This window comes from Bactrocera dorsalis, chromosome 6 (assembly GCF_023373825.1).
Source record: "Bactrocera dorsalis isolate Fly_Bdor chromosome 6, ASM2337382v1, whole genome shotgun sequence".
Lineage (NCBI taxonomy): Eukaryota > Metazoa > Arthropoda > Insecta > Diptera > Tephritidae > Bactrocera > Bactrocera dorsalis.
This window is the reverse complement of record NC_064308.1, coordinates 19943785-19964247: the sequence shown is the minus strand read 5'-3', so window position 1 is coordinate 19964247 and position 20463 is coordinate 19943785. Positions and strand designations below refer to the sequence as shown.

At 41.4% G+C, this 20463-nt stretch overlaps 2 protein-coding genes across 2 annotated transcripts in view; both read left to right on the top strand.

Moving 5' to 3' along the window:
* Positions 1-20463, top strand: part of LOC125779314 (uncharacterized) — a 280552-nt gene that overhangs the window by 78477 nt on the left and 181612 nt on the right. The gene's annotated exons all lie outside the window — the stretch shown is intronic.
* On the top strand, positions 17848-18621 carry LOC105226700 (uncharacterized). The gene has a single exon (XM_011205709.1). It carries the CDS (start codon positions 17848-17850, stop codon positions 18619-18621), a length of 774 nt encoding a protein of 257 aa, XP_011204011.1.

Below are 20463 nucleotides of genomic sequence, written 5' to 3'. Positions count from 1 at the left end.
ATATATTAAAAACATTAAAATGATTGAATTTTGTTGTCGCATAAAAAAATTTTCCTAAAAAGTGCTAAAATGTATGCGTTCACATACCCCTTAAGTTTAATTTTTGTATGACTCACTCTAATGTATGTGATATGTGAACAGTTGTAAAAAATTGAGATCTGTCCACACATATGTACTATATATGTATATTGTATGTACCTATTCAAATACAATAACCGGTAATTAGCTTTTACCCACTGCAGTAGATATTATTTAGCTAATTTAGATGACCCAAATTTTGGGTATGAATGACTTATGCTCGCACTTACCTTAAAAATAGTAATCCAGCAGGTTAGAGGGACTTTATATACAACTGTGCTAAATTGAACCATTTTCATGTGCAGAAGTATAAATTTCATACAACGGATACAAACGGATTAAATCAAGATATAACAACGCCCAATCCTCTTATAACAAGTTATTTACATTAATGATGAAAGTAATGAACATGTGGATTTCTGATTTTGAATTTTTTGAGCTTATGATAATTGATGTGGTTTCTTACTAATTTAATTATTTAAAATACTTTGAGCCTCTTTTTGTAAGATTTATTATACACTAAACATGTCAGAAACCGTCTATATCGGATCACTTATAGAGTATTGCTGTCATACAATCTGAACGTTTTAAATCATGTCCTTTTAAGAAGCCTTTCTATTTGTGGAGATGTCTTAGAAACTTATATATGTATTTGTCGAAATATCTTCCTGAAATTTTGCTCGAATTGTTATCCAAGGCAACGCTACAATATCCGAAAATATTATTCAGATTGGACCATTATAGCATATAACTGCCTTCTAAACTGATCGATTAAAATCAAGTTCTTGTATAGAATCTTTTCTATTTGTGAAGGGTATTACAGCTTCAGTGCAACCGCAGTTGGATAGGTAGTATGGGTGCAGCCTTGTTGTCTTTCGGGCTCAATTAGCACTTGCTGTGCCAATTTGATGCACTATTCGTAGACCTTATATATATGCTATCACGTTTCACCTTCTTTTTCAAACCATTTTGAGGTTTCGATGAAGCTACTTATGATATCCTTTTAGTAGAAATCCATTCAGGGTTTCACAGAGAAAGTGCCGAAGGATGTGCTTGCGTCTCACGTACTTAGTGTACAGCTGCAGCACATCGTATACTAACTTTATAGCTGGGCTCTAAGCTACCGGGGGGGTCGGCAGGTCGCGGATAGCCGGACGGCCTGTAGTAGCAGGTTAGTTGCGAAATAAGTTTAAACGAATAAGCAATCCCCGACGATGAGCGACAAGAGTGGAGGCGTGATGGGTAATAAAAAAAAAAAAACCCAGGCGCGACGGACCCATAGTGGGCGGCTCCCTGGTCAGCGTCTGTTCACCAGGTTAGGTGCGGCTGTTAAAAGAACTAAAATTGACCGGTACACAACGTGGCGCACTGGGAGTCTCTCGAAACCTTAACAACGTCTTCTCGGTTGCTATCGTGAAAAGGGTGATGTGAGCTTGCTCTGCTGAGGTGTTAGTCACGTTATTTGGTCAAGAAGTGTGCATTGGGCGTAGGATTAGTAGACTGCGTTTCCCCGGGCGAGCGCTGGTCCGTCCGTGTTTTCCGGGACCGGTTAAGCGAAGGACAGGCCTCAGGGAACTGGGGTAGGAGCAAAGACACCGAGGGTATACCCGTTCCTGTCTATTTCGGCCCGCCCCCCTGCACACGACGCGCTGGTAAAACAAAACAGAAGACAATGAATAATTTTTTGAGAAATAATACAACCAACGCTACGAGCAAGAGTGATAACAGCAGCAACATCTATGCCGCTCTGATGAGTAGCGGACCTAAGGTACAAAATAATGGAACACCAAGTTCGGATATAGACCCCTTTAAACGCGCACCGAGGCTAGGTAGATCGCCCACAAACGCGCTGAGTGTCGAAAAGCCGGCGAGGGCAAGATCGTCACCACCAGCCTTCCAAGATAGCACACCACAGGCTAAGCAAACACTCTCATGTGTAGACTACATGAGCGAACTAGGGGAAGAGATTAAGAAGCTAACGGAAATGATGGGTCCACCACAGCGAACCATCAACAATAACATAAGGGACCTCCTTAGTAACATAGGAGTACTTTATGGAAAAGCCCAGAGTGAGCACACAAAATTAAAAGAAAGGAGAAACTTTCTGAATATGCCCCCGACCACGGAGGTAACACCAAAAAGACCCCGTGACGAGAAGCAGGCCAAAAGACGGACCCCACCTAAGAAAAACAAACCCACCCATGCAGAGGAGTCAAGGCAACCTAAAGAGGGGAAAATAGATAAGCCTGCCATAGGTGCTCCAAAGGATGATTGGATCGAGGTAAAACGGAAGAAGAGGACGACATGTAAGCAACCGCGACGACCTGATGCCATCATAATTGCGCGAACAGGGAATATGACCTACAGCGACATTCTCAGGGCAGTTAAGAAAAAAGATGCTCTCCAGAAGCTGGGTGAAAATGTAACCCGAATTAGAAAGACGGCCAAAGGCGAAATGCTGCTAGAGTTAAAAGATGCGCAAAAGGAAAATACAAGCGACTTCACAAACGAAACAGGTAAAGTTCTGGGGAACCAGGCAAAAATTAAAGCACTTACTCACGAAACAACGATAGAGATTCGGGACCTAGATGAAATAACCTCTGAAGACGACATCTGCAATGCTATACGCGCACAAATAAAGGAGCTAGACAACATTGATAAAGCATCAGTAAAAAGCATCAGAGCGGCATATGCGGGCACGCAAACAGCCGTGCTAAGCCTCTCTGCTCACCAGGCGAGATTCCTACTTGACGCGAGGAAAATAAAAATAGGATGGGTTGTTTGCCGGATCAGGGAGAGACCGACCCTTAAGAAGTGCTATAGGTGCTTGGAATACGGACACCAAGCGAAAAGTTGTAGCAACCAAGCTGACAGAAGTCAGTGCTGCCTTAAATGTGGAGAAAAGGGGCACTTTGCGAAGGCATGCGATAAAAAACCATCCTGCGACGCGTGTAAAAAAAATGGTCGAGAGAGCACAGACCACCAAATTGGTAGCAAAAAATGTCATATGTACATTGAAGCGTGCAAAAAAGCGAAAACATGAGAGTCTTGCAACTTAACCTCAACCACTGCGAAGCAGCGCAAGAGTTACATACGCAAACGGTGATTGAGCAAAAAGTGGACATAGCAATACTAAGCGAGCAGTACAGAAATCTGGGTACTGAAAATTGGAGCTCCGATCAAACAAAAAAAGCAGCCGTGTGGGCCTGCGGGGGCAAGCCATTATCAGGACAAGCCTACTACACATGTGCAAAAATCTGTGGCATAAACTTTTACAGCTGCTACATCCCACCGAGCGTCCAACAAAATGAATACGAAAGAATTCTAGACAATCTGGTACGTGTCATCGCAAATACAACAAGGAACATTGTGGCAAGAGACTTCAATGCGTGGGCAATAGAATGGGGCAGCACCCACACAAATAGGAGAGGAGATGCGCTCCTAAAGGCGTTCTCAACGCTTGACATTGTGCTGTTAAACACTGACAACAAGAACACCTTCGAAAAGAACGGACGCGGTTCCGTAATTGACATAACTTTTGCCAGTTGCTCCCTGATGCGGAAGATTAACTGGCAGGTAAGCAACTTATACACGCACAGTGACCACCTGGCCCTCTTGATAGAAATAGACAACCCCACGCCGGTAAAAGAATTCTGTCCATCAAGGAAAGTCCAAACCAGAGGCTGGAAAGTCGACACCCTTGATGAAGAGATATTCAAGCTGATATTAGATAGCAACCCGAACAACGCTGCTGCGGAAACGGAACAACAGGCGGAACAATTAATACGACACATCAGCAAGGCATGTGACGCCGCTATGTGCAGGAAAAGACAAGCCACGCACAGAAAATCTGTATACTGGTGGAATGACGAAATTGAAGTCCTACGAAGCGAATGTCACAAAGCAAGGCGTCTATGCCAAAGAAGGCGACAATCGACGAATTACGTAGTGCTACAGGAATGCTTTAAGAGGAAGCGAAATGACCTCAAAAAAACTATCAAAAGAAGAAAGGCCTCCTGCTTCAAAGAGCTGTGCAATAAACTTGACGAAAATCCATGGGGTGATGCCTACAGGATAGTGATGACAAAAGTCCGGGGCCACAAAGGCCAAGCCCCAACCTGTCCCAAACTACTAAAGACTGTAGTAGAAACCCTCTTTCCCGCGCAACCGTCAGAGGAATATCGTTTAGAAGAAACCGGAACAATACCTACACCAGTCACTGACAAAGAGGTTTTAGAGGCAGCAGAAAGGTTCGACAATAACAAGGCATCAGGGCTGGACGGCATACCTAACAAGGCCTTAAAGATAGCCATTAAACACAGGACTGACCCGTTCACAAGACTGTTCGCAAAGTGCTTACGAGAGGGCTTATTTCCAAAAATTTGGAAAATGCAACGTTTGGTACTAATACAAAAACCAAACAAACCGCTTGGAGAACCAAACTCGTGTGCATGCTAGGCACAGTGGGGAAAATACTGGAACGAATAATAAGCGTACGACTGGAGTAACATCTCGAAAAAGAGCAACCGGGACTGGCCGATAACCAATATGGATTTCGCAGACATAGGTCAACAATTGACGCGATTAAAAAACTTACGGACGTCGCAGGTAAAGCTATAGAAGGAACCAGATGGATGTATGGCTCCAAAGAGTATTGTGCGGTAGTAACATTGGATGTTAAGAATGCCTTTAATTCAGCCTACTGGCCGAATATAATAAGAGCTCTTCAGCTAAAGAAAGCACCACCATATTTGCTGAAGATCATCTCCAACTACCTGTCGGACAGGGTCCTGATATACGACACAGACGAAGGACCACAACGTTATAGGGTGACGGGCGGAGTTCCACAAGGCTCAGTTCTAGGCCCACTCCTGTGGAATGTCTTATATGATGGAGTGTTGCGCCTTCCATTACCCAAACAGGTGCAAGTAATCGGATACGCGGATGACATCGCCGTGACTGTGGTAGCGAAGGAAATTCACGAAATAGAACGCCTGTGCAATCATGCAGCGGAAAAAATCAAAGAATGGCTCATGATAACAAAGCTTCAACTAGCTGGCCAAAAGACGGAAGCTGTACTAATCACAAGCAGAAAAAAACTAGAGGTTGCCACTCTCAATATTGACGGATATAACATTACCACACAGCAATCCTTGAGATATCTAGGAGTGATGATAGATTCGAGGTTATGCTACAAGACGCATATAGACAAAGCCTGTGAAAAAGCATCTAAGATGACGGCGGCTCTAACCAGGATAATGGCGAACATTGGTGGGCCAAGTCAAAATAGACGAGTCCTCCTGGCCAAAGTGAGTCAGTCTATACTTATGTATGCCGCACCCATATGGGGGATAGCACTGCAACAGAAAACATACGCAGAAAAGGCGAAATCGATAGTACGGCTGAATGCAATCAGAGTTGCATGTGACTACCGCACTGTATCACACCAGGCGGCTGGAGTCGTATCAGGCCTCATGCCACCAGACATAATGGCCAAGGAAATAAAGCGGGTATTCGACAAAACGAAAAGCACTGGCGATCGCCTAACGAATGAAGAGCGGAAGCAGAAAAGACAAAGGAGCCTAAACGAATCGCAGAAACGATGGGACGAAGCAACTACGGGGAGATGGACGCACAGGCTTATTAGAAGCATACAACCATGGATAGAACGGAAACACGGGGAAACGGATTTTTACCTTACTCAGTTTTTAACAGGTCATGGATGTTATAGAGAATATCTATACAAATACGGACATGACGACGAAACAAATTGCTCCTTCTGCAGCAACAGCAATGAAAATGCATTACATATCTTCTTTTCCTGCCCAAAATATGAAAAGGAAAGACAAGAAATAGAGAGTGTGATAAACGATTGCGTGACTCCGGAGAATATAGTGGATTACATGATCGAATCGATGGAGGTCTGGAACAAAATGAGAGCGTGGGCAGCTATAGCTATGCAAGAGCTAAGAAAGAAAGAGTGGCAACGAAGCCACAACAGAAGGATGAATCGGAATTAGAGCGAAAGTGTGTGAATGAAGAGCCGAGTGGCTAAGCTTGGTCCCACGATGTAATGCCTAACGGCAGTTCCGTGGGGCAAATACAAGCAAAAACGACGGAGTTCAGGGTTTAGTACGTAGGCGTATTGTGTCGTAAGTCCTGCTTGGGCGTGCGGCCAATACGAATCGTGCATATCGTCCGGAAAAATGACGATATCTTTGAAGATTCCCCCTCCGAAAACAAAAAAAAAAAAAAAACACTAATGTAAAGCAACGTAAAACAGCATACATTTGAACAAATACAAAATATTTTAGTTAAAAAGTAAATTAACTGTACGGCTATCGTATACAAAGTCTGAAACGCGTTTAACGTCCGATATAAGTAATGGCAATCAGTTAAGTTGTATATGTAGTTATTGAACGTTACAGGTAAGATAAATCCGCCCATTTTTTCAACATGACAAAATAATAGATTTGCTGAAACTTTCAAATTTTTGCAAAATGATTTAAAGTAAAGCGAATGAACAAAACTTGTGCAAAAGCATACGCAATTACATTAAAAAAACTGGTCCGGTTGTACTCAAAGCTAAATCTCACATATGACGAGTAGGTATACATATGGTAAATAAAGCATGTATAATAGGGCGAGCCACAAACTACACAATCGAATTTTTGAGTTTAAATGAAGAATAAAAATTTTATATACAAATATACACAATATATATATATATATATATAATATCACTGTAAGGCCAAATATTTAGCTTCATTTTAAAAGGGGCCGAAGAGCATTTAAGGTTTCACATTTAAATAACTCGTAAAAAACCTTAACCTTAATCTTTAACCATTAAAGATAAAATATTTTATTTTGCCGATTCTTGTAGAGAATAAAACACATAATTGTATGAAAAAATGAATATGTTCCGATGGTACCTAAGTCTAACTCAGGTATGGTGAACTCATTATGTCGCGCATGTTCTTTATGTCTATATGCTTTTAAAATATAAGTCTTTTAATCATCAACTTTTTTTCGATCATAAAATTACCTAAATAATATACTTCAGGGAATTTTCTTGTATGTACTTAAGACCTTTGAAAAGTTAAAGAATTAGAAGTTGATATTTTAATGTTTTTTGATTAAAAGTTTTCAAGTTAAATATTAAATTTTTGGTAATTTTAATGAAATCCGATGTTTTGCGTATTATTTAAATTTAAAACTTTCTATGCTCATCCACACTTTTCAATGAATGAAGCTAAAAATTCTACCTCTGTATATAAATAGTAGGTTCATTTTAACTTATTAAGGGAGTATTCTCATGTAATCACTTCGAAAAATCGATTATATTCTTAAATTTTGACAGTAAAACCTATTGAAAACATGCTGTGAAAAATTCAGACCGAAATTCATAGTATTTGATAAGTTACAGCTGCTACGTTTCTAAAAGCATTTTTCTCGAATCATCATTTTCTGAAACTGTTCAAACTATTCAACCGATTGCTTTAAAATTTACATATGTTCTTCTACTCATTTATAGTTATCGTCCCTACCAGAATTGTTTATTTTCGAAAATATTTTCATATTTTTTTAAACGATTTTTAACGAAAAAAAAGATTTTCGTGACTTTTTTTGAAGCTCGACATTTTTTTTAATGAAATTGATTATATTTGGTAGGGACGATAGCCGCAGAACTACTGAATAATAATTCATTCGATTTTTTATTTCGGACAACATGAACAGCCGCTATCACCATGACCAGTGAACTACTTTTTTTTTTGTTGGGGACTACTTTGATTAAAAAAATATATATATATTAAAAATCTAAAAAACGAAAAACATTTTTTTTGTACATTTCAAAATACAGATAAAAATATATTAAAAACATTAAAATGATTGAATTTTGTTGTCGCATAAAAAAATTTTCCTAAAAAGTGCTAAAATGTATGCGTTCACATACCCCTTAAGTTTAATTTTTGTATGACTCACTCTAATGTATGTGATATGTGAACAGTTGTAAAAAATTTAGATCTGTCCACACATATGTACTATATATATTGTATGTACCTATTCAAATACAATAACCGGTAATTAGCTTTTACCCACTGCAGTAGATATTATTTAGCTAATTTAGATGACCCAAATTTTGGGTATGAATGACTTATGCTCGCACTTATCTTAAAAATAGTAATCCAGCAGGTTAGAGGGACTTTATATACAACTGTGCTAAATTGAACCATTTTCATGTGCAGAAGTATAAATTTCATACAACGGATACAAACGGATTAAATCAAGATATAACAACGCCCAATCCTCTTATAACAAGTTATTTACATTAATGATGAAAGTAATGAACATGTGGATTTCTGATTTTGAATTTTTTGAGCTTATGATAATTGATGTGGTTTCTTACTAATTTAATTATTTAAAATACTTTGAGCCTCTTTTTGTAAGATTTATTATACACTAAACATGTCAGAAACCGTCTATATCGGATCACTTATAGAGTATTGCTGTCATACAATCTGAACGTTTTAAATCATGTCCTTTTAAGAAGCCTTTCTATTTGTGGAGATGTGTTAGAAACTTATATATGTATTTGTCGAAATGTCTTCCTGAAATTTTGCTCGAATTGTTATCCAAGGCAACGCTACAATATCCGAAAATATTATTCAGATTGGACCATTATAGCATATAACTGCCTTCTAAACTGATCGATTAAAATCAAGTTCTTGTATAGAATCTTTTCTATTTGTGAAGGGTATTACAGCTTCAGTGCAACCGCAGTTGGATATGTAGTATGGGTGCAGCCTTGTTGTCTTTCGGGCTCAATTAGCACTTGCTGTGCCAATTTGATGCACTATTCGTAGACCTTATATATATGCTATCACGTTTCACCTTCTTTTTCAAACCATTTTGAGGTTTCGATGAAGCTACTTATGCTTTTAGTAGAAATCCATTCAGGGTTTCACAGAGAAAGTGAAAATTGTTTCCTTTTTCCATGCTGTTTAAATGCTGACCAAATTTATGGGGGAATACAAACCACAGATTTCAATATGCACTCTCACTCGCGCGAGTGTTTAAAATGAAAAAAAAGGAAATGTATTTAAAAGGTGCAATTTATTTAAAATTATCCTTTGCTTAGAGTACAATGTGTTGCGAAAATATATCGCGTCGAATCTACGTTGGATCGCTGTAAGTCGGTGCGGGCGGAACGTTGTCGATCTGTCTAAGATAGTGTTGACGCGGCACAGTATCGAATCGAAAGTGTGTATAGCGAAAGTTGGTGTGTTGATGGGCGAACTGCAGGTGACGAATTGTGTTGAACGGTGTCGACGCGGCGCAGTGTAGAAGGGAATATTGTGCAGACGGATTGTTTAGAACGAATGTTGAACCTGCTCAGCGGACCACCCTTTATGTTTTGTGGGTTGATGTAGAAGTGTGGTGAGTTGTGTTGTGTGGTAATGTATGTGTTATGGTGTCATCGGATGTGGTAGATTAGCTGTGTCTTACTAGGATGGGCCAGTTTTTCCCGGGTAGAGTGGGTGGATGCTTAACTCATTTCAACACCTGCTATTCTGCAGCCTTGGCAGATGTTGTTGTAGGGCCTACCCATCGGGGCTCCGCATCGGATTTGTTAAAAAAAGCTCCTGCCTTTGTCAACTCGTCTGCTTTTTCATTGCCGAAAATGTTCCTGTGGCCGGGAATCCAGGTCAAATTTAGGTCTTTTATTGAGCTCAGTGCTTTCTTGCAATTGTGGATTATACTGGAATTTGTCATCGGCGAAAACAAGGCCAGGAGCGCCGCCTTTCGTTCTTAGAGTTATATGTTTATTACTATATTTTCCAGAAATTACACTGTATGCTCGAACCTTTATGGAGTAAGCTATCTACTGGACGTCCCCGAGGTTCGTTGAAGAAGTGTCTCTTTATGACAATATGAAAACTTTCCAATCAGAGCAGCTTTCGCGAAGTTAGTGATCGTTTCAATATTGGAATGGGATCTTGTTACAGAGGCTTTATTCAATGCATACAAATTATATCTGCGCAAAAGCAGATTATTGCATTTCCAACAACTAAGCTGACCCTAAAGAGGGTTATGGAAGCTTTCGAGTCTTGCCGATCACATCCATTTCCTTACGTTTCGGGATGTATTAATGGGACTCATATATAAATATTGCAGCCGACCAAGGATGGCATTAGTTACTACAATCAGAAGGGACCACATTCTGTTAGATTACAAGTACAATTTTAAATCTAAAATTAATACTTCTCAAATAACGCATGTAATTATTTCAGGCTGTTGCTGATAGCAATATGCGATTTCTCGACGTTTTTATAGGCTATGCCGGTCGGTGTCACGACGCAGCAGTGTGGTCAGCTAGCCCATTGAAGCGAGCAATTGTAAATGGTCTCATTTCATTTCCTCCAGAATGTCATTTGCTTGAAGCCTATCTGAAGCCCAAACAACATACAATAACATTTTAAGTTCGACCAGAGTGTGTGTGGAACAAGCATTTGGTGTGCTAAAAAAGAAGTTCAGAATATTAAACTGTTGAGAAGTTTACGATTTTAAATTGGCAAAGAATGTTATTGTTTCTTGTTTCGTACTTCATAATTATATATTGGAACACGAGGGAACTCCTGACGAGGTGATTATTGAAAACGTGCCTTACACCGAGATCAACACGCTTCCAGCTGATGGAAACCAACGAACCGAAGCAAGAGCGAAAAGAGAAAGGCTGACTAATTTGTTGTCAGTTTAGCTAAATAAATAATTTTCATTAAATAAACAATTTTTATTAAACAAATAATTTTTATTAAATAAACTATTTTTATTGAATTACACTTATGTTTTAAATTATTTTAATTCATTAAATGAACACAGTTATTTTATTTGGTTATATTATGTATATACTTATAAACTCTAAAAAATTTGAAATCGGTTTAAGGTACAAATGTTATGTATTTACTTATTAAGTGATGGAAGAGCTTCGCGTAGCTTTTTAATTTCATCGAGTTTTTGTTTTTCTATTCAATTTTTTCCTTCTCGCATTTTAGCAGGTCATCCTATAACTCCTTCTCATATGTTGATTCGTTTTGCAAAAAGTCTAAAACATTTCGAGAGCGTTCTCTTGGCGGAGCGGCACCAATGTTCTCACTGAACGAGGAATCTGCTGACTCTGCATTTTCGTTCGTTAAAGAATTAAAAATTGAACACATTGAAGAGTCTAGATTACTTTCCGGCACAGTATATCGCTCCGATACCCATACACTTTATCTAGTTCGTCGAAATATTCCCACGCAGTCGCAGCTTCGCCTGAGGTGTTGTTCCTCTTTTTGATGCGCTTGTAGCTCACCATGAAGTTGAGGAATTTCCGTGATACGTCATTACGCGAAAAGGGAAATGCTTAATTTTCTACAACACCGCCTGCCACAAGACCACACGCTTTTTCCTTTTCGATTGAAAATCTGGCTCCATATACAACCTTATTGAGAGTAAAAGGCTCGTGCGTCCACTTTTTATTGCTATAAAAATGAGATTTTAACCTGTAATATTGTAAAAAAGTAAATAGTTTAAATATTTGCTTACCTCTCTTCTTCGGTCGCCATTGTATTGAACAAATGCATCAACAATGTACCTTCAGCATAAAGGAGGTGAGGCTTATAGGTCTAAAATCGTTGGCATTATCGTGTCTTATTCTGCCTGGTTTTGGAAGGAACACCACTTTAATTATTTCCCAACTTCTTAGGATATAAGACAGTTGAAGGCTAGCTTTGTATATATTTTCAAGCCTTAGAACCCTCTTTATAGTGTGTTTTAATGAGTAACTTTAGAGATTTTTTGCAGAAGAGGTCCAATCATTGCCTTCCGCTTTAATGTAGGCAGTATTGGTATGTTCTTTGAATAGCGTTTTACTCAATCTAGCGCATTCTCTGCAACTTTCTATCACAAAGGAGACTTTCTTGCGGTTGTTCTGCAACTTTCTATAGGTGTGCAGAAAGATCGCCGTAAGTCATTCTTAGCTTTCCTGACTGCGTATCTTTTCATGATATCTTTATATGGTTGCCAGATTTTGGTTCTAAAACTCTCATTGAAAGTTTTCCTTAGTTGCGTTTTCAAATTCTTAAGCTCACTGTTCCACCAAGGAAGACACTTTCTCTTTTTCAGAACTGTTAGCGGAGGGGATTTATTGAAAGTTGTAGTTAAGATTTTTTCTAACTTCTCTTCTTCTGAATCTAGTTCCTGAGGATTACTGTTACTCTTATTGCCTTCTTTTTCAAGGCATTTTGTTGCTATAATGGTCAATTTTTTCCATGCTGTTCTTCTAGGGTTCCGATATTTTAGAGGAGTACTGCATTCCTCGCGAATGCTGAAGAGTATCCAGAAGTGATCCGACATGGAAGGCTCATCAGACACCCTCCAGTTATCCACAACGAGACTCTCTGTATCTGTTGATAGCGTGAGGTCCAGCACTTCCTCCCTCCCCGGTAACCGATCAGAGCTTGGGAAAATAAAGTTTGGCTTATCGCCCTTGTTTAGGGTTACCACATCGGTCTCAGTCAAAATCAGTCCCGTTGCTTATGTCAACAACTATTATCAAGCATTTAGAAAATGACTCGGCGTTCTTATTAGCTTTGATGAATTGACACAGCTGGTCATTATCGCAAAAAACTCGTCTGATATTTCTCGCTCCTCTTTTTTCGATTTCAAAAACGCTTTCAAATTTGCCAAATTATCGATCAATTTGTTGTCATCAATATGAACGTTTATGGAGTCTAACCGTGGAATATTGTACTGTGATACAGTCTCAAGTCTTTAAATTTGAGATTTTAAGTTGGAGACAATTTTTGAGACTTGAGACGATTTTGCTATTCACAACATCTATTACATTTCCTTATTCTGAGGTGTTTTTACACTTGAATGATAATAAATATGTCGATAACAAATATTAAATTTTCGATAACATAGTCAAAAACATAATTATCAATAAAAATAAAAATATATGTTGACTTTGCTTCATATTATTTACGAAATTTATGTAAAATTTATTTATCTTTAACCTTTTCGTGTTTGAGTTGCTTACACAATGTAAAGAACCGACAATCGATTAATATCTATGATGATCTCTGTTCAGTATATTCAAAATGGCAGACAAGAGTTCCTTTTAGCTTTGTGACTAACAGGTCTCAAATTTAAGGCAATATTTTGAGACAAACGCTAGAGACTGTTTAGTAAATAGTAGCTTGTCACAAATTGAGATTTTACCTCAAAATGGCTCAAATAGAGACTAGAGACTATTACAGCGGGATTCTGTAACCAGTGCGATTCTGTACTGTGATACAGTCTCAAGTTTCTAAATTTGAGATTTTAAGTTAGAGACAATTTTTGAGACTTGAGAAGATTTTGCTATTCTGTAAGTGACAGTCACAACATCTGTTACATTTCATTATTCAGAGATGTTTTAACACTCGAATGGAAAAAAATGTCGATAACAAATATTAAATTTTCGATAACATAGTCAAAAAACATAATTATCAATAAAAATAAAAATATATGTTGACTTTGCTTCATATTATTTACGAAATGTATGTAAAATTTATTTATTTTTAACCTTTTCGTGTTTGAGTTGCTTACAAAATATAAAAAAAACGACAATCGATTAATATCTGTGATGATCTCTATTCAGTATATTCACAATGGCTGACAAGAGTTCTTTTTAGTTTTGTGACCTGCTAACTACCATGTCTGGACCCTAGAGACTGTTTAGTGAATAGTAACTAGTCGCAAATTGAGATTTTACCTCAAAATGTCTCAAATAGAGACTGGTTAAGAATCCCGCTATTAAAATCTCAAATTTAGAGACTTGAGACTGTATCACAGGACAGAAGCGCACAATAAAAACTGATTTGTTTCAACATCAACAAATCAGGGAATCAGTGCCAAAGGTCAAAATTAAGAAATTCCCCGACAAATCAGAGAATATGGTAACCCTACCCTTGCATATATTTAAGTTGCTATTCAGAATATACTCTAAGAGTAACTCACCTCTAGCTTTGTTCTGCATCTCAGGACTATTTCGCCGGCTCTTCTAAAGGAGGTAGCCAAATACGAGCACGAGGTCTCTTCGGGATATCCCTGACGGGTAGAAGCCTCTATTGGAGGTCTACAAAGGCGTTGCTAATTTTAGCAACACTTCCCGTCAGGAAATCTAGAGAGGCCTGATCCGCGCATGCGATGACCCTGTAAGCTCTAAGGTTTGCAGAGGAGTTAAACTCAGGGTGAGGACCCTCAGGATTGTCAAGTACAAAGTTTAGCACCATACTCACAATCTGACGTCGATCTCCATCCATCCTTCCTGTATTTTGTCTGCTGGCTGAAGGCGAGTAATTCGTCTTCATCGGATTCCATTATACGATTTCGATATGTCAAATCAGTTCCTTTAATCGTAGCTTTTGTCGTCAAATTGGTTGTTGTTATAGTTGTTTTTGTAAACGCTTTTATTTTTTTGCCAGGAAATGTTTTGTGAAGTTGGTCCAAAATTTCTTAGGAAACCGCAATAATGACGAAAAAGCGAAAGGTTTTATCAAGATGTTGAGTTCTGTCGAGCTACGTGATAATTACACCAATTTTGCTGAGAACCGGCCCGGTGAACCAAAAAATGCACGTCAACAAAGAAGGTTCGACGTCGAAAAGCTGCAATCACAACCGACAACTGTACGATTTTCTACTAGACTTCTACTCCTTCTCTCTGAGAACATTCGTCAGCAGCTAAGTATGCGGGAACTGTGGGGCGGCATTTCAAGCTATACCGAGAGTTGAAGAGGGAAGTGAGACGCATTTGCAGACAGAAAAAGAAAGAGGCCGTAATGCGTGAGTATGAAGAGCTTGATAAGCTGGCCGACAGGGGTAGTGCTCGGAAATTCTACGAAAGGATGCGGCGGCTAACAGAAGGTTTTAAGACCGGAGCAAACTCTTGTAGAAGGTGATTTAGTGACCGATGCTCAGAGCATACAAAAATTATGGAGGGAACAGTTCTCCAGTCTGCTGAATGGCAGTGAAGAACTGATAAGGAGCTTGCATCAGCTTCTTGGAAAAAACCCGTGAAAAAAGAATCAACACAACACCTCTTCGTCGATTTCAAAGCTGCTTTCGAGCGCACGAAAAGGGGCCGCCTTTATGCAGCGATGTCTGAATTCGGTATTCTCGCCAAACTTATACGGCTTTGTAAACTGACGTTGAGCAACACAAAAAGCTCCGTCAGGATTGGGAAGGACCTCTCCGAGCCGTTTTATGCCAAACGAGGTTTCAGAAAAAACGGTTCTCTTTCGTGTGACTTCTTCAACCTTCTTTTGGAGAAAATAATTCGAGCTGCAGAACTAAACCAAGAAGGTACAATCTTCTATAAGAGATGATATTGCCATCATTGGCCTAAAAACCCGCGCCGTTAGTTCTGCTTTCTCCAGGCTGGACAAGGAAGCAAAGCAAATGGGTCTGGCAGTGAACGAGGACAAAACGAAATATGTTCTGTCATCAAACAAACAGTAGCCGCACTTGCAATTGAAGTCGTAGACAATTTCGTCTATTTTGGAATCATTATTAACACCAACAACAATATCTCTTGCCAACAGTTGCTACTTCGGTCTGAGTAGGCAATTGAGAAGCAAAGTCTTCTCTCGACGATCAAAAACAAAACTCTATAAGTCACTCATTATTCCTGTCCTGCTATATGGTGCAGAGGCACGTATGATGACAACATCTAATGAGTTTACGAGGGTTCCAGCGAAAGATTTATGTTCTTTGCTCATTGGTCAGGACGAATATCGCATTCGATGGAACGATGGGCTGTATGAGATATACGACGTCATTGACATAGTTCAGCGAATTATTCGACGCAGTACCTGTCGGGGGAAGCAGAGGAAGAGGAAGACCTCCACTCCGTTGGAAAGTCTAGGTGGAGAAGGACCTGACTTCGCTTGGAATCTCTAATTGGCGCCACATTGCAAAAAGAAGAAACAGCTGGCGCGCTGTTGCTAACTCGGCTATTACCGCACCTAAGAAATGTCGTGATTCCGTGGCAGGTATTGCCAAAAATTCGTGATACTTTGACAAGTTTGCAACACTGCTATCGTGATTGTCATCTCGATCCATTTCCTAAATGAAGGGTTTTCAAGGTAAATTGAAGCAGAAATGCTTCAATTGTTATTTCTGTGTGCGGTTAAAAAAATGTGATTGAAGAAATTTATTTATTTCATTGTTACGAATTAATTAACTTATTTTTGATAGATGAAAACCTAAGAAAGTAACGTAAAAATAAATACAAGCTTCCACTTACGATTCTTCTGGGGCATCAAGTGGGTCACTGTGATCTTTTAATATTTTCCTTTTAATTTTTTTCGTTTTTTTCTTCTTCTAATAAAAGAAAATTAAAAACTGCCGAGAAAATTGTAAATTTTATTAGAATTGCTATCACTAGATTTATCACATTAGTAAACAGCTGTTTCAAATACTGGTTTTTCATATGTTCGAAAAGACGAAAATCTAAACAGATTCTGTGACACCATTAAAAATCGGAATTGGTTTGCAATTCTGACAACTAAGCAAATCTGTCTTAAATTTTTTTTTAAATACTGAATATAATTCTAACTCACGCTGGAAAAATAGTTGGCATATGGCGGCCGATTATGGATAAGAAAGATTTCACATGCTACAGCATTCTGGAATGGTAGGCACCTTGTCGGGGTGCAAGGGCTTAAACCGCAGCACAGCAGGGCAGCTCCCATCCATCAGGGATGATGCTGCTTAGCATCTCCTCTGGGGGATGGCAGAGGCCGCATATGCGCGGCGACCAAGAGCTACCACCTCCTAATCCAGGGTGTTATGCGACCCGTGCCCATTGGATGATTTGCAGCCAGGAGGTAAATTCGGCTGTATTCGTACGGAGCCTTCCCAACACCGGGCCGCCTTGGGAAGTAACGGTGGCCTTACATCGTCAGGGCGCTCTGGTGCAGCGGACTTCTGGATTCCCCTTTCGAAGACTAGACCGGGAGGCCCACAACACGGGCCAAACGGTCGTAAGAACAAGATGGAACAACAACAAAACAACAAACAAACAACGGCAACAACAACAACGATAACCGAAACAACAACAACAACAATCGGAGCAACGGACAGAAGCAGCAGCAACAGTAGTACCGCAAGCAGAAGTGTCCCAGGAGCTAGAAGAAAGTTTAGCTTCCTGGATGCCCTGTCGCCTAAAGAGCGAGCACTCTTCGAAGAGCACGCTCGCGACGACGACGATGTGCCCTCCGGCAGTGGTACACAGCGTAGTGAGTCGATAAAGACCACGGTCAATCGCGCAAATGCTGCCCCCGCAACCCCCTCGAGCAGGATCGACTGCAGAGAGGAGGGTGGTTTCACGAAAGTGGAATCTAAGGGTGAACGTAAGCGGAGAAGGCAACGAGGGAACATTCCACGTACCCCGGAGCCAGGACAGCCAGGAGGTCATGGCGATCCTCGTAGAGCAGGAATGAGCGGAGCCACTCTTAAGTGGTACCTAAGATTCCTGGAGGACGGCATAACACCAGAGTCAGCTGAAAACGGGCTCTGAGTAGGATCAGTGGGAACAACTCCTCTCCCAACAATGCACAGCGCACAGGTGCCAACGGTGGATCGGCGGCAACCAGACGTAGAAATCGAAGGCGTCGCCGAGCTCACGCTGCTTCGTTAGAAGGACGGAGCGAAGCAAGGACTGCGCCCCAAGAGACACCCAGAATGGAGAAGAGGAAGAGTGGCCAAATAACACCTCAGGAGCCACCTAGACCAAAGAGGGTAAGAGAGGACAAACCACAGGAAACCAGTGGAAGGCGCTCCAACCCCAACCAGCAGCCAACCGCAAGCCGCAAATACGCAGAGGCTGTAAGCAGCATTCGGAAGGCTGTGTTGCCCCGCAACTACCCGGCGGAGGCCCTGAGATCGGAACAACTGACGGCTCTCCAGGACCTCATAGTGCATGCCCTGTCTGTCGGCATAGGCTTCACCGGCGCCTTTAACGGCATATTTTTCAAGGGCGGCATGCTGCTGGTTGACTGCCAAAATGAAAATTCGGCCACCTGGCTACAAGGGATCATACCAAGGCTAGAAGGTTGGATGGGTCCGGCCCTGTGTGTAAGTAGGGGTGACGAGATTCCACAGCTACACAGGATGGTGGCGTTCTTCCCTAGAAGCGCAGACAAAGGTTACGACATCGCGCTCAATCTGGTAAGGAACCAGAATGAAGGTTTAAGTACCTCGGCGTGGAAGGTCGTAGAGAGCAAAGTTGAGGGTTCTGGGTGGAACCTCAACATAACGATGGACGATGAGTCATATAAGTACACCCGGCAGAAGGGATTCAGGTTGAATTTCCGCTTCGGCAAGATCGTCGTGAGGCCATGGAGGCCCAAGACCACGTCTACGAGCCAAGAACCTTCGACGGAGATGACCGCAGCACCAGCTCCACCCGTAACTCGCCCAGCAGCGCATGAAGCGACTGCCGCTGTGGTTTCGTGAGAGCGAGATGAGCCCACCAACGACATAATTTCGGCTGGGCAGGTTGCGACCTCCGCCGCAGAAGTGAACAGCAGCAACGAAATCCCCAAAGAGCAGGAAGGCATGTTGCCATCCACCCAAGAGCTCCTGGAAGGGCTGGAGATGCAGTTCGATGGAGGGATTGAGGACGAGGACCTGTCTCTCGTCGAAACCGTACTATAATCTCCAGTACCGGCATAGAGGTGGCTCATCGTAAAGAGGTTCATTTCGGATAACCTGGGCATCATCTTAATCCAGAAACCTTGGGTGTTCAGAGGAGAGGCAAGAGGCCTCAACACAAGAAAGGGCAAGGTAATCTGGGATCTCTCTAGCGAGAGACCCCGTTCCTGTGCAGTCGTTAGAGCCGATATAGACTTTTTCTGTATTTCAGAGTTTCTAACGCAAGATCTGGTGGCCGTACAGATAAAGGACAAGGAAGGATCGGACTTCGTCCTCGCATCAGCTTATTTTCCGGAGAGACAGCCACGGCACCCCCTCCATCGATACTTAAACTGGTTGAGCATTGCAAGGCCAACAATCTTCCCCTAACCATAGGTTGAGATGCCAATGCGCATCACACGGAATGGGGCAGCACGGACTGTAATGTGAGGGGTGAGTCACTTCTAGAATTTATACTTAGTAATAATATTAACATAGAGCATGTAGGTTGTGAACCAACCTTCGTAACCAGTGTTCGGAAAGAGGTCCTAGACATTACCCTAAACAACCACAGCATGATTGGGCTGATCTCGCAATGGCGGATTTCAAAAGAACCCTCACTGTCAGATCACATGATCATTCGGTTTGTTCTGAGGGTGACAGTCGGTGACCGACCTCCGACTCGTACCCCGAGAAATACAAACTGGGGTATCTTCAGAGAAAATCTAAGTAGGAAAATCTAAGTGGAGTGGAGCAGGCGGATGGTAGGTCCACCACAGTTGGGCTGGAGAGTAGGCTAAACGCCATAAACCATTCCATTATGAACGCCTACCATTGTGCCTGTCCACTGAAAGCGACCACCAGTAAACAAAGCTGTCCCTGGTGGTCCAGTAAACTCTCCGCTTTTAGACTTTGGGTGCGCAAGCTGTTTAACAAAGCCAAGCGCACGGGCAGCTGGGAAGAATACAAGCGGCAGCTAACAATCTACAATAAGGAGATTAGGCTTGCCAAGTCAAACAGTTTCAGAAAATTCTGTGAGAGCGTCTCCTCGACCCCGGAGGCAGCCCGACTGCACAAGGCGATGTCGAAGGGTAAGACGGACACAGTATTATCCCTAAAAAGACAGGACGGGACCTATACGACAAGCGCGGAGGAGAGGGCGGAAACACTCCTACAAACGCACTTCCCGGAGACAGTTCAAGCTGACCTAACCCCAGCTTCGGTCACGCGTAGGCCAGATCGCTCAGACTGGCTGACTGCAAGGAACCTGTTCACTGCAGACTCAGTCAGGTGGGCACTGGCCTCACCGGGAGTGGACGGCGTCTTCCCGGCCCTCTTGCAGCAACATATGGACATTCTCCTACCACACCTGCTAGGGCTGATGAGAGACAGCCTGGCGATGTCGTATATCCCCGAGCCATGGAGAATTGCTAAAGTAATTTTCATCCCCAAGATAGGAAGAAGAGACTATTTGTTAGCCAAGTCATTCCGGCCCATAAGTCTGACCTCTTTCTTTCTAAAGGGGATGGAAAAGGTAATAGACAACCACATAAGATCGGAGGTGCTGAAGGTCGCACCCCTGCATGCCAGACAACACGCGTACAGAACGGGAAGATCCACAAATACTGCTCTGTACCAACTCACGTCCGAACTGCAGGATTCACT

Bases quoted from the DNA above. Each gene is read 5' to 3' on its own strand.
- LOC105226700 (XM_011205709.1), top strand. From the start codon at position 17,848: ATGGAGAAGAGGAAGAGTGGCCAAATAACACCTCAGGAGCCACCTAGA.